The 15,132-nt window shown below is 45.4% G+C and overlaps 1 protein-coding gene across 5 annotated transcripts in view; it reads right to left on the reverse strand.

Annotated features, from left to right (window-relative positions):
* Window positions 1-2,914: 2,914 nt before the first annotated feature.
* Window positions 2,915-15,132, reverse strand: part of TSC2 (TSC complex subunit 2) — a 34,302-nt gene continuing 22,084 nt past the window's right edge. For 3 of the 5 annotated variants that reach the window (XM_035563431.2, XM_035563433.2, XM_035563435.2), the window contains 10 exons: window positions 11,573-11,733; window positions 10,728-11,230; window positions 9,868-9,943; window positions 8,878-8,964; window positions 8,453-8,639; window positions 7,209-7,348; window positions 6,916-6,994; window positions 6,116-6,207; window positions 5,741-5,839; window positions 2,916-5,366 (listed from right to left, as the gene is read on the reverse strand). In XM_035563431.2, coding sequence (XP_035419324.1) covers window positions 5,199-5,366; window positions 5,741-5,839; window positions 6,116-6,207; window positions 6,916-6,994; window positions 7,209-7,348; window positions 8,453-8,639; window positions 8,878-8,964; window positions 9,868-9,943; window positions 10,728-11,230; window positions 11,573-11,733 — 1,592 coding nt within the window. In that variant the 3' untranslated portion in view covers window positions 2,916-5,198. Of the gene's footprint in view, window positions 5,367-5,740; window positions 5,840-6,115; window positions 6,208-6,915; window positions 6,995-7,208; window positions 7,349-8,452; window positions 8,640-8,877; window positions 8,965-9,867; window positions 9,944-10,727; window positions 11,231-11,572; window positions 11,734-15,132 lie in introns of all 5 variants that reach the window. The other 2 variants (XM_035563434.2, XM_050713734.1) reach the window with 2 other exon arrangements.

Here is a 15,132-nt window from a genome sequence, read left to right on the forward strand (position 1 = left end):
AGGGCAGTATTAAAAAGTTGTCTCTTTCGTTAAACGGCCCCATCTCCAAGCAGACCGCCTAGGGCGACTGTGACGAGGACACTTTACTGGGGCCCAGCATAGGGTGACTGGTACGAGGCTCACCTCCCCTTCCTTGCTGGCTGTGCCAGGTGGAAGGGGGAGAGGGGAGCCCCTGGCCTTGAGGGTTTGAACTGAGTCTTGGATTTTGCCGACCAGACGCACTGTGGAGGAAAGCTACAGGTTTCAAGAAGATATTTAACCTTTTTTTTTAAGCATAAATATATATAGATATAGATAAATGATATCTACACCCAGATCAGTTAATTTCCAGTATTGGCTACTTTTATCCTCCAGAAATTGGTATTATTTGTATTTAAAGAGACCAATATTTAAAACAAAGGACATTGCAAGCGGCGAGCTGCCAACCCTGCTGCCCAGCCAGGCTCGGAGGGGTAAGGAGCAGCGGTTCGACCCAAAGGGGCCGGACACCCCGGGCCGCTTTCAGTCAGCGCTGAGCAGGGGGTTGCCAACGTGCTGGCTTCGCTGCGGACCCCCCCACCCCACCCCGCCGCCCACCAGCGCTCGCCCCCCGCGCGGCGGCCCAGGGGTGAGCGTGTTGCTGGCTGCTTGGCTCTTCTAACCCAAGGAATGTATTGACGTAAGTATATATATTTTTTTGGTTTACTTGTTCCTATGTACTGCCCAGCACTTTAAACAATGCTTTTCTCAGCTAACAATGACACATGCGATCTAACAAGAACGGGATAATATATCACAAAAGCAGTATTTTTTGTTGTTGTTGTTTAAATCGTAAACTGAAATGAGCAAGTGAGGATAAACTGAACGCAGCCCCCACCCCAGCCCGAGCTGGCCACAGCGTTACCTCCTGGGCTCTTCACGGGGAGAAGCCCGACTGCATTTGGAGGGGGCTCTAACAGAGCTTTTGTCGGGGCCAGAAGGAGGCAGAGTGCCCGCAGCCCCGCTCGGTGACTCGCAGCACGCTGGAGCTGTGCCTGTGCTTGCAGGGCTGGGGCTGGGGCAGCGAGCACCCCTGGTGCAGGGGCAGCGAGCACCACGACCCCTGCAGCAGCTGAAGCCTTGCCAGGGCCTGCGTTCACTTCGTCCTCGCCATTTCACGTTATGTATATTGTAAGTAATTTATATGTTGGTTTTTTTTTTTTTTTTAAATGTATATATTTTTGTATGTTTGCTATATTTTCATAGCATCGGTAACGTGTTTGAAACATGTAGATAGGAGACAGAATACTATTGTCAGAGTTATTTAAAGGATGTATTAAGTGCTTCTTTCTGGGAATGTCCCATGTATATAAAGTATTAGGTGTCTGTGTGCATGTGGTGCGTGTGCTCTCGAGGTTTGGGCCGGGCTGGCTCAGGGCCAGTCCCTGCAGGTGGAGCAGGGCGTGGTGGGGATCCCGCAGTGCACTAGGTGATTTTCCTGAATCTGCTCCCTCCTTTGGAGGTGTAGCAGAAGGGAAGCCTTGGGCAGCACGAACGCTGCCGCAGGGGACAGTGTGTCTTGCCGCTGCTGCTCCTGGAAGCATCCTTCCTGGGCACTGGGAGCGCCCAGCCCAGGGAGGAGACCTCTGGGAGCAGGCAGACGCAGGGGTCTTCTTGGATGCTTCCACTGGTAAGCACACCGGTGGTGAGTCTCCCCCTCCAGCTCCGAGCACTTTCTACCGTGCTGTTAGCTACCTGTGAAGATTTCATTCCTGGGCTTCAGGTGCCTGCCCCCGTCCCTTCTGGGTGACTGCGGGAGGACGCACGGGTGCTCTTTGTGAAGGCTTTAGGCCTGGTGTAAAGTGCCCTTGAAAAACTCCGTTGCTATGAAGGACAGGGGCTGTGGAATGTTGCAGAAGGCTGCAGACAGGAGAAAAGGTGTGCTGTGGAATGAAGAGCGCTTACAGTGAGTTGGTGGTTGGTCACCGTAAAGGTTGTTGCAAGAGCAGATTTCAGAGGGAAGTGGAGTGCAGAGTGGCGAAAACTGTTAGTGCCCAGAAAGCTTTCCTCAGGGAAAGGAAGAGGCAGGTTGAAGAGATGGCAGAGAAGTGCCAGGCGTTGAGTAGAACCAGGGCAGAGGGGCAATGGCAGCCCTCGAGCAGCTGGGGATGGGGGTTCTCACACAGGAGAGCTCCTAAGCACAACTGCACCCCAGCAGCCACTTTTAAACTTCAGCTCCCCATGTGACTGCACATTTCCTTCCTGCTGCAGTGGAATAATGTGCGTGGATACGGCCACCCCTAAGGGCCATGCCCCCTTCCCCTGTGGTTACAGGTGCCTGCTCTCGCTGCACCACCAGCACCTGTGGTCAGCACCACCGCAGGGTGGGACAGGGACGGGGCTGTCAGTGCCAGCCTGTGAGGCAGGGGCACCGGTCGGTGAGTGAAACGAACCAAGCAGGTCTTGGAAGGCTCTGGGTCCCTGGCATCATCAAAAGGCCTTTGCCCCACCTACCCCCCCCCCCCCCCCCCCCCAAAAAAAGAACCAGTTCAGAGCTCAGCTCCTTCCCCCTGACCCCCAGCTTGAATATGTTCATTGAAAAGTTGTTGTTACTAGAGTTAAGTACAGGTAGGAGAGAGGGAGGCAAGAGGCAGCAGTGAGCAGGGACCTGAGTGCTCAGAACAGCCTTCAATAAGCTAAACATGCGGGTTGGACAAGGATGCTCCCCAGTGAAGCGTCGGGATTCTTGGTCCCAAGTGTCTGTGCCTTACCAAGCTTGCTTTGTGTGTGTGTGAGTGTGAGTTGATGCACGTGACTTACCAAGTGCTTCTTCTAATCAAAGAGGAGCAGAAACAGGCCAAGACAACTGCCCTACTTCTTACCTTAACGTGAAGTATGGAGAGCAGCTCTGGAACCCACACAGGTGTTTCTTGAAAAGCCAGACACCTCAGTGAGGGCCCATGTGCTTAGTGGGCACCACGGACAGCTTTCAAGCAATCATAGTTCTCATTGCAGCATTTATTTGTACAAACTATAGCAATACTCACAGGGTTCCTTCACTGTCACAGCTAAGGTACTACGTAGACATGCACTTAGCTGCAGCCAGAGTTATTAGTCATGGAGTTATACTGTCAGCAGCAATGAACTTGACTTACAGCCCTAACCAACAGGTACTCCTGAATGTATATTTCTGTGTTTGTAGTCACCAAGAGATGGTTTCTTATTTATTGTCTTTAGTCTCATACAGATCTAACAGTATCAAGCTGCTTAAATAAAAAAAAACTATCCACTAGTTTAAAAGGGAGAGGGAAGGACCTCTATATAAATGCTTTTTTTTTTTTTTAAACGGATGATTGTGATCAATATGCCAATTTTAACTGTCTGGTCAGCATTTCACTGCAACCAAAAATACCGTATTTTGTAACTGTGGGGATGTTTCTTAAAAAAATGACAAGGTCAAATAAAAGATGACTGCTACAACCTGGCTCCAGTACTTTTGTTGCACTCACTCCAGCCCCTCAGCCAGGCACTGACCTACCCACCACTACCAGCAAGACATCAGGAAGGGCGCAGGGGCACAGCAGCACTCACCAGAGCCTGTCCAGCTGCCTGAACAGGCAGACATTCCTACCCACCCCATTTGTTCTTTTTGTCCGTGACCAGAATTTTAATTGAGGTTTCCCGCACAATATGCGAGACTTTCTTACATCAGTGAACCAATTAGGGACGCTTTGGTCTGTAGTTAACTACATCAGCCTGCTAGCGAGGGATCTGCCATCACCACAAAGGCAAATTGCCCATGACATTATCATCAGACATGGTTTGAGTCTTCCCAGGTCAGCAAGAACCCACTGACCATACAAATACTTTATTTCCTTTAGGACTTATTTACTTATAAACACTCAAAACACAACATACACTTAGAGTTCCCAAACAGCCCTGCATCAATTAGTAGCATTTCATACATTGTCCTCTTGCCAGTCACTTCACAGTTCCATGTGCTGAGTGCACTTGTATTCAGCTCCACTGCAAAGGCTCTGCAGCTACCCCTTATCAAAAAGCCACGCTTCCATTTATTCACAAAGCAGGAGATTAAAGTACTCACAGTATAGGCCAGCTTAGATGGTGGCTCCCAGTTTGGTAGTGTAGTGTCTGATGACCATCTTACCACAAGATGGGCTACGTAATCCCATTCCACCTGCACATGCTTGCACTGAAAGGACAGCTTGTTAATTACAACAGCCAAGGTCCCAGGAGAGCCTGGCATTAGGCGTTAGTGCAATAGGCAAAACTCATTCAGAGATGATGCCACCAGGACAAGTCAACAGTCTTTCAAAAAGGGCTTTACCGAGTGCACAGAGAGGGCTGAGTTATCCCCAGCACTGCTGCAATTAGTAGAAATCCTGCAGCTGAACCTAGAAACCACATCTGGCCTCTGGCTAAAATCCTTGCAGCCAGCCCCCAGTGGGTGAAACTGTTCCACCCAAGTGGTTCGTGCCCCAGCCCTTTGTCATTCTGCTCCTTCACTGAGTGACACTCACCTCCCTGCTTTGTGTTACTTCTGGTAGCAAAAACATTTCTCCTGGGCTGAGGGAGGGTTCGATGCGAGTCTTTCACAATGGAGATGCGTTCTTGGGAATTTAAGCAGCATGTCTAGCTTAACCTTTACCAGAGCTGGCAGCAGAGCAAGTCTCAGATTCTGTAGAGTTCAAGTCCCAAGAGTCAACGAGACCTGGAGAGCAGCAGAGATTCCAGGTTGCTTAGAAATTGTGACTGGGTTTCCAGTACTCTGTATTTAATTCCCAATAGAGGGGTCAAAATTCCTACACTTCTCCCATCTTCCACCTCTGTGATGAAGTGCAGAGTATCACACTTTGTCTGCTCCCACCAGACACTGGTGTTGAAGGAGTCTAGAGAAAGGTTCTGCAAGAATGTTCCCATCAGAAATGGAAGCCCTGGAATAGCTCAAACCAAATAAAAACAAAATGTGGAGTTGGTCCTCTCTTGGAGCATCTGCTGGGGATACACAGTATCTTCATCAGACAACAGTGGCAGGCTGAGACAGTGAAATATACTTGAACCTCCTGATAAAGTTCAGTGCTGAATCCACAAGAAAGCAGCACAGCCACACTGTATTTGCCAAACCCTTCTCCCCTGTGTCTGGGCAGCTGCACAGTCAGCAAGCAGGTGAAACGCATTCACTGCCTCGTCTGTCCCAGGACACACCAACCCAGTGGGATCTACACAAATTCGGTGAAGTCGTCCACCGAGGAGATCAGCCGCTTCCTCTGACCAGTCTCGTAGGTTGGTGGAGGATCCTGAGGTATCTGGGGAGGGGGCTTTGTCGGAGCAGATGAATGCATTTGCAGGGGAAGGCCAGGAGTTTGGTACTGGGTTTCTTCACGTAGCTGAAAGTCAAATGAGAACAGGTGAGCTCCATATTCTCTGAAATTCTTTTCACTCTCCATTTGGCCATGGCAGGACAGGTTACTCGGTACAGCTTTTTCTGCAATCCCTATTACAGTGCCGAGTACAGGCAGCTCTGTGTCCAGATTTCGGGGTCCCAAATGCACTTATCACAAGGGAAGGTGGTTGGAAGCTTATAAATCCAGATCTACATCACTCCACTTACCATTCCTGCAAGAGCTGGATTTTAACCTTTATATACACATTATTCCTCTTACTCAGTAAGTTTTGACAGCTGATTTTATTTGCCTTATTTATAATAACACAGTAAGGCAGAGCCCGGTTCTAAACACCAAGAACAGACATCTTTACTCACCCGGTGCCTTAGCCTCTTGATATGACGTAGCCTAGCAATCCACTTGGATGGGTAGGTGTCAGTAGGGTTTGATCGACTATGGTGAACCTGGGAAGCCATCTAATTTGGGAAGGATGGGGAAAAGCAGGGAAAGAGAAGACAGATGCACATTAACATAACCATGCCAATAACATTAATAGAACATTTCAGTACTGTTTGACAGTGATTGAAATGTAAGTTCATGTAGTAATTGACTCAAAGGTTGGCAGACATAACTGAGGCAGAACGCTTATTTGTTTTAGCAAGCCCTACTCACCAGCTACTTTCCTTGGTAGCTGGTGAAAGACCACAAAGCCAGTTGAAGGACAAAGTCTCAGGGAGTGCAGGGGTACTCACGTTAGCATGCAGGGCCATCTGACGGGCTACGAACGGCAGATTCTTGTCAGAGATGATCTTAGCGACACTTGTGTCTACAAGACCCTCCATGTCTTTGTTTTAAAGAAAGAAGAAAAGTTCTTGTCAGACAGTTAAGAGAGAAGAACAAGACAAAAGTTGCCAGTAACTAAAGGGACAAGTGACATAAACCTGAAGAACTGTTTCACAGAATCTCAGAAGCTCCCATCAAACACTACAGCTCCAACTTTAACAGACAGAATTTAGACCACAACTTAACACAACAGGATCTCAAATCCTCTGTAAATGTTTGAGGGGAACCTGCTGAGCTCATTATTATATGAACTAAAGTGGAACAAAAAAATACCCCAGAAGTGCTCATTTGGTAAAAGGAAAGCAAACACCCCTGCAGGTAACTGCACGAGCATTGCTGAACTCAGCATAGAACCCCAAGGATCAGGACCTGCAGCTCTGGGAAGGACACTGGCAGCCAACAGCTGCAGGGGTCTCCACCTCCCAACTCCCGCAGCATTCCCAAGCAGTGCTTGGAGAGATCTGCTCTACTCCGCGATCTTTATCTTAAGCTTGAAGATGATACAAGTGGCACAGTGGAAAGATGTCAAAAATAGGGTAAGACACATAAATAGGATGTATACAGATGTCACTAGGCAGCAAATTGGTTTTGGAGAGTTTTTCTTGGAAGCTTTTACTTTTGGAATGCAAAAACATTGCAAAGTGATGTCAATTATTGCACCACCAACAATAAAGAAAAGACTGAGAACAAATGCTGGAGGGATTCCTACCTTTTCGACACTGCAGCGTCACCAGATTACAGTCATAGTCAAGCGGTGTTATGATAACATGCACAAAATTGAACTGACCCTAACGGGAAAACAATACAACAGTCAAATACATTTTACTGGCATCCAATGTGACTCTGGTGAATGCTGTACACTATCATGTGCGAATCCACTTGAGGCAAGTAAACTCCACTCATGATCTCAACACTGTTCACCAAGATAACGCACATCAGATTAAGGTTTTACAAACAGCCAAATGCCTGTTTTATAATATGCCTGCAAGTAAAATCTTGTACCTTTATTGTTCCCAGTTTAAAGTCCTCTCCAGAATCATTGTAAACAATAGAAACAAAATCATTCCCAAGGTGCCTTTTCTTGTCACAGCGATATTTATCCAAATCCTTTGTGGGCATCAGAGTAGCAATGTGGAAAATGGCTGAAGAGGAAACAGAAGGACCCTTAGGCTGAGCTAGGAAAACAATGCTGCAAGCAGCAATGGTCAATACGCAGCATTTGTCTGCAAGACAACGTAGTACCAGCACCACTGTAATGAAAAAATACGTTGTGCTCCCTCAATAGGTTTGTCCCTGTTTGTGACAGCTGAATCCAGTCCTTCTGGATTGCTCCTGTGGTACCCGGAGCATGGAGCACAGTGGGCAGCTCTTTGCCAGTGAAAGGGCGGCCTCTGAAAGCTCTGCAGCTGCCAGTTCTTAGGTGCTGCCTTGCATGGTCCTCCCTAGCACCACGCTTAGAAAAGTGAATTACAGGTCTGGTTTACAGCACATGATGTACGCTGGGATAAGCATTCTCATCAAGCTGGGGTAGTTAGCTATCTGTTCGTAGAAAATGAACAGGGGACTGGGCGTGTGCTTCTGGCTAATTTTTTCCATGTCACTGTAGCATGGTGAGCAGAACCTGGTTTGAGGAAGAACAGTTGAATACCTTAAACCAGGCCTTTCCCTAGCTGAGCTCTGCAGAGCACCAGGGGCCCTGGTGAGTAACGTGCAGCTGCTCCACTGAACCGGACAAAGTCTGATGACTGGGATTCACAGAGCTGCATGAAAATGTCTGGGAAGTTCCTCATGGCTTGTTGGATCCCAGTTGGTATCTGCACTGCTTAGTACTGTGGGAGCTGGGTAATGCAGCAGTTCAAAGAGTGACCACAGTAACAACCCTCCTGCTTTCAATGCTGCTCTTCGTAGAAATCGTTAGCAGAGTTTTGACATGCACGTACTGTCCTCAGTTAACAGCCTTCAAAGCAGCTCAGGACCAAGCAGCTTATTCCGCAAACCTCTACACAAATCCCTATCAATCTTTCATAGTACAGATTATTTTAGAAGTGGTATGATTTTTCTTAAAGAAGGCAGGTATGCACCTCTCCCTTACTTGGGTTGCAGAGACATCAGAAAGAGAATGGAGGGAGAACACAGCCCCAGGCCATCCTTACTAAACTTGTGGAAAAGGAAACTTGTAGAAAGCAGCTCGGTCTTAAAATAAGAAGAAACCAACCTTCCACTTCTAACTTCTGGAGAAGTCTTACCTTGCATAATGTCATCGTGCCAACAGTAGGTAAACTGTCCATCCTCCCCACACACGTCCAGGCCACCAAGGTAAATTTTATCTGGCTGACAATCTTTAAGTTCAATGAGCTTCCCTAAGCCAGTCAGGAACTCTGTATAGCGATAGGATCCGTGTTCATTCGACAGAATAGCAATTTCATTGTTGCTCTAGAAAACAAGAACATAGCAGTCCCACAATGAATGTTAAGAGCACTCCATCAGCATGAGTGATTAGGTTATTACCTCCCCAGAAGGGATTCACACAGGCACTGATTTTTAATGCAAGAAGCTAAGGAAAAGCAAGGCTACTGCAGGAGCAGTACAGATCACACAGCTGGAGTAGCCGAGCCCAGCCTTCTGTTGAGATGTAACCATTAAATCATGAATGCAACTGCTCACAACTCACCTGGCCTTCTCCAACATAGAGCACTGCAATCTTGTGTGTATCGTAAGAAGGAATTTGATCCAGGAGCTGCACTGATTTTTCAAACGTCTGCAATCAAAACATTTGTCACATCTTTAAAAAGTTACATCTCCAAACATTCACTGCCCTCCAAAAACCAGGACAGCAGCAGGCCACACACAGACTATGACAGCACAGTGTAAGCAAAGATTCCTGACCTTCATTAGTGCCCTCATTAAATGCTGCCCTACTTTGTTCTGCAAGAGCAGAGTGCATCAGGTCAGGGTACAGAGCTGTGCTATATGGCAGCTGTCACCAAGATTTTATTTTTTTTTTTTTACTACTTCAGATGAGATTAGTCTGGCAAACTGCACAGGCTAGATGTCCTTTTGATGACATATTACATCATCTATTCACTTCAGCTCCAGGCATGAAAAATTATCACGTCTCTTGCTCTGAAGAATATTTTTAACACAAAGCATCACCTTATCTCACCTAGGCTCCCTGCTGCCTCACCACCTGAACTAGAAGCGAGGGAAAATCTTTCATCAGAGGGTCTGTGGTGCTCAGCTCATGAGCACTCCCGCGCTACTTCCCCAGGAAGCCTGTGATTTATTTCTCCTGCAACCACAGAAAGCATCTTGGCCACTCCCAATTATCCTGATGGCTGACAGGTTTGTCTAGCAATGTTCTGCCAATACCACCTAGTGCTCAGTTTTCATCCCTCACTCCTACTACCAGCAAAAAAAAACAAGAACCCACAAATCATCCTGTCTTCTGGCTGGGACTCTGCAACAGCACCAACAGAACCTCCCAACATCTCAAGCTGAATACACAGGCAGAATGTTGGAGCCACCGGGAATGGGGTATAGAAAATTTCCCGTCTGTAGCACTGTCAGTAAGAACCACCTTTAAATCACACCATATGAGCTGGAAAGTAATAAGGTTAGAAAAATTAACTACGAGAATTAAAAAAAAAAAATCCTTGCCTACCTCATTTGGCAACAAAAGGGGCTTGTTGTTTTCATCACCAAAGAATGGGGAATGGTACAATTGTAAAAACACAAAGCTAAGGGAGAGAGAGAAAAACATGTCCTGTTACCATAAAAAATTCAGTCCATTTTGACCTCTTGTATGTAAGAACATTATGTAAAGAAGAAAAAAGCAATTAAAATGCTAGCCGAGTATTACTCATCTTCTAGAGACACTGGGTGCCTGGACTACCTGCAGTTTGTAATAAACCCCTGTCATAAAAAACAATCATTATGTCAAACGGTGGCAGCTGCACAAAGCCTCAGTTAAAAAGGCAATCTACTGGTAGAACAAAGGAGTAGGAACACACTCCTTCCTCACAGTTATGTGGGGTACTTCTAGTCTGCAAGACAGATGATTTTATAGACACTTGTATTTTACAAAATTAACCATAAGACGAAGATTGTCTCATAACATAATCTGGAGCAACTACCTATGTCTAAAGTTAAAAAAAAATATATTATACTCCCTCATCTTCCTTTTGCACATTAGATTTCCTGAACAGCAAGACTAGCAATTCATCCTATTTACAGCAAAATTAACTCTAGGTGACTGCATTCAAGTCACACATGCATTTGGACCCTAAACTGGGATCCATTTATTTATACTTATTTCCTAAGACTGCGAAGTTAATTTAGTAACAGCGGATTTAACATTTCTATATTAGGGCCTGAAAAAAACCAAGTAATTCATCTTTCTTTTTAATCAGTTACTGTCCCGTAGATCCCACAAAGCCTGCAGACCCATTTGAACAAATCCAGCCCTGGCTCCAGCAATTACAAGCTTACTGTTTCTAGATTCAGATATGCTCCTCAACGCACCTTGGGTTTATTCCAGGTACTTTCTCAGCATTGGAGGCTGCTGTCCTGCTCCTGAAGGCATCTCTCTCGATCCTTTTCCCTCTCCTTGATGGGGCTGAGTCAGAGATGGTGTATCCCCTGGGCCGGTGCCCGGAGGGGGAGCGAGGCGAGGTGGCAAGCCCAGTTCCATCCAAGCCCCCTGACCCAGCTGCTCTGGCATCCTCTCCCTTGCTCAGCCAACCGCCCAGCCCTTCCCCTTCCAGGTTCCCAGACTGAGATTTTGATTTCACTTCTGTGCTCAGTCTCCTTGTTACTTCTCTGCCATTTGCATCTTTGAGAACCTCCTGCAGTGTCTGTAGCTCAGGGGAAGAACTCGACTTGCTGAGCGGCTGGGACGGCTGGAAGGAAAGCTCCTCCAGCGTTCGGCCATCCTCCGGGGGCAGGACTCTCCCGATGGGAATACCACCCTCCACCAGGTCATCTGATTTCAAAGATTTTTCTTCTTGGCTAGAGGTTGAGGAGGACTTAAAGAGAAAGAAACAAATACAAACAGTTTTCCTAATGGACAAAACATACGTTGACAACAGTAATAATTAAGGCAGCCTATGACGCTTCCCGAGAAAGATGAGTAGATTGGTCCCAATACAAAGGAACACAGATCGAGGGCCCTGCACGAAACAGGTATTTACTGCTCCTGCTCCGTATGCAGTCTCCCACGAGCCACACAACTCAGTCATGACTGCGTGCGCATTTTGGTACCACCAGTGAGTAACTAAAAAAGGTGCCAAGAGGCACAGACAACTTATCCCATGTGTCTGAAGACGGGGTTGCAATACGGCATAAAAGTGCTGTTTGTTTCTGCTTACCCTGCTATAAGACTCGTGGGGTTTACCAAACCTTTCCTCACTCAAGACTTGTTCAGAACACGAAGTTTCAAAATCTTCACTCTCCGGAGACTCAGCCGGGAACTCAGTTTCCTTTAGCTCCATTTCCGATGGGCTCCCTTCCTCCAGCACTACCGCAGATTCTACCAAGACACAATGCAGAAGAACTGAAGTCTGCACAGAGGTATAGACTGGCAGGTCCCCATCCTTTCCTCTGAAGTACCAGCCTTTTCCCTACGGGATTTCAATGGAAGGCCATATTGAATGAGTGGTCTGGTTCTTTGATTTCACATCATGTCAGACTTGCTCCTGGTTTCCCTTTTGTACAGAATAACTGATCACCTTACCCTGACAGCAAAGGCCTGCATCTACGTTTGTCAAAACAAGTGCAGTTGTTTCCAATTGTCACTGATGAACAAGCAGGGGACAGAATGAAGAAAATGGGACCTTGTACATCCATACTCAGCTATGAGGACACACAGGAACTACAGAGATGTAAGAAAATACAAGACTAGCATTAAAAGTTCATCGTTATCCAGGCAGTGAAGAGATCAGTTCTATGCAAGTATGCAAAGAAATAAGTTTTTCTTGTATTGAAATGTAATGCTCCTGGTGCCTTGTAGTGGCCTAGAAGGAGATAAGAAATTTTACTAGGAGCCATTTACTTGCAGTTTGGCAGTTTTCCTAGTATGTCTCAGTAGAAGCAAAACAATTCAGCCCTAGACATGTGAAAGGACAAGAGAGCAGGAGTAATACATGCACTGCAGCAATACTGGGAAACCTGCATGTGGCATCTGATCAGACAAATGGGTAATGAAACCACACTGACAAGAAAGCTCCTTGGAAGCCCTGCCTACGGTGGAGGAAGTTATTGCAGCGTTTAACCTTGTGTCTACTTCAGGCTGTGACCCTGACCACAGGGATGAGTCTGACCAAAGGCTCCTCCTGGCCTTGCTTTTTGTCCTGAGGAAAAGGCTGGAGAACAGGAGGCTTCCCATTATGCACACAAGGGACTGGAAGACCAATCTGAAAGGCCAAGATTTGTTTTCCAAATTAAAAAAAAAAAAAAAAAAAAAAGCACACACCAAAACTAAAGAAAAATCAGCAAAACATTAAAAAAAAAAATCACTAAAGCAGCTTTTCCTGGATTGATTTCAGCTCGCAGGACCAAAGTTATTTCAAAGAAGCAATTAAGAGTTAGCATTGCACACACATACTTTCAATGAAAAAAAATAAAAAAACTAGAACAAAACAAAAACAAAACAACGTGCTGATCTGGTTAGCTGTCCAAGCCAGAACACACCTGCATATATCCAGCATTTCCAAGCTTCCCTAGCTCTTGCATCACTGCCAAGATTGCTGGTGATTTTTAAAAATGTAAACGCTCGCTGATTATACTTTAGGTGGGAATAGAAGACTTTGAGCAGAGAGAAGTATAGAAAAACATTTTACTGCAGCATCTTTGTGCTGCTTTAAGAGGCCTATGTCAAAAAATAAAACAGCAGTTAAGAATACTCTGGTGTTCTACAAAGAATTTTCCACTGAAGGAAAGAAGACAGAAGGAAATTTCAACCCTCCAATTAAAGTCACAAAGCACTGCAGATCATCAAAACAATGCAGGGGCTGTGCTCACAACCTATGCAATTTGATCTCTGCTTAATTTAATGACAAAGTAAATTTTACTGAAGCAGAGGAAGTTTTTACACTGATATTGGGCCTCCAAAAAGCTAGAATTTAATTCCCATTTCCACCTTTTCTTTTAAAAAACTGTAAACCAGCATCCATTGTAACATCAAACTTTTAATATGTATTTATCAGCTTCTTTCATCAGATTCTGTGTCCAATTCTGACAGATTTCTGTGGGCTGAGTAGCAGGGGACTTCATTTCTGGGTAGCTTGTCCTGTAGCATATTATATGTTATTCTCAGAATAGGGAGCTTTCACATTTAGCAAACACAAAGCCAATTGTAAACTGAAGCTGAAAATAAATAATTAATCAAGCCACTCAGACATTTTGACAGGCCATTGAATGCTGTGCCTCATCACTCACAATCCACCCCAGCTAAAAGAAAAGTTGCTTTAAGAAATTGCCTGCACTTGCAAATGTTGCATCTGGCTTGGACTTCTTCATGCTAGTCAAGATCCCATTTGTTGAGAGTAATGAGACCGGGTACAGACAGGAGACATGGAAGGGGAAAATGAAGTATGAGGGATACATTTTCTATGAATCAGAGGTGTTCTTCTATGGCAATACTTTTTTTTTTTTTTTCCCTTAAAGATATATAAATATACCTGCCCAGGATATGCTCCTGTGCAACTTCCCTTGACAACTGGACTGGTACATGGAAGAGAAAGAGGCCACTGCAAAGGGAAATCAAGTGAGCAGCTACATCAAAAGGAAGGAGAGACTATATGAAAAGAAAATAAAATTAAAAAGCACAGAGTTTAAAATGTAACCAAGAATCTATTTAAAAATAAAAAATAATAAATAAATAAATAAATAAAACAAAGGAAAGAACAAGCTGGGATAAGCTCACTAGATGCCAAAGGGATACTTCAAGGGTGCAAGGTTTCAACATGAATAAGGAGGCATAAACACATTCAAACAATGCAGACTCAAACTGCTCTCTTTGAAGAGTGCATCTTTGTGAGTTTTAGAAACAGAAAGTTCCTCAGTGATGTCCTAGCACAAACAGAAAACCAGTCTGAGCTTTTCCTGAGGTACACACTTTTGGCAAAAGATAATTTTTAAATGCACAGAAGGGTCTGAAGAGTAGAAATACGGATGAAGACGCACGGATTTAACCTCCTAAGAGGAAGAACACCATGCATGTGAGAGTCTGACAGCAAAACTTCTTCAAAACATTCACTTCACTTGCACCTGGCTGGCTACTGTAGAAGTTAAGAATATGACCAAAATGATTTTCTCACTGACTGCCACAGGAGTGGCATTCAGGTGAGTGTTTCTTCTGACTGATCGCTTAATGCTGATATAGCACAAATCTGTAGGACTCAACAGGAATTTTCACGGATAAGAATTTTTTTTTTCTTTTTTCTTTTTAACTGGATTTCCAAAACAACCCATACCATTGATGCCGCCTGTTCAGAACAGCCTTGCCTGTTGCTATCACCGGTCAGTTTTGCTAGCACTAGTGATGCTGACAGCCTCAGCTACATGTTGGTAACAGCTCCTAGCTGGGACTCCTGACAGCTTTACAAGTTCCAGCTGTTGGTCAACAGTAACATCCCACCATTACCAGTTCTTTTCAAAATAAACCAGCACCAACATCACCAGGCACTAGAGCCAATACGGTGACAAACCCTGGCCACTACATTAAAGCCATCAAAGAAAATTCAAGTGATTCAACTGCACCAGTCTGAAGGCTAAACAGTCTTTTTAAAAGGTGAATACATCCACAGCTGCTGGGATTTGCACTCTGCCATCTCGGCTGTAAGAAAAGTGGCAACTAACCGACCCTAGCTGACAAAGACTGTAATAGGCTGTTTTCCTAGGAACCTAGCACTGCCAGTGCCCCAAAAAA

This window comes from Cygnus atratus, chromosome 15 (assembly GCF_013377495.2).
Source record: "Cygnus atratus isolate AKBS03 ecotype Queensland, Australia chromosome 15, CAtr_DNAZoo_HiC_assembly, whole genome shotgun sequence".
NCBI classification, from domain to species: Eukaryota; Metazoa; Chordata; class Aves; order Anseriformes; family Anatidae; genus Cygnus; species Cygnus atratus.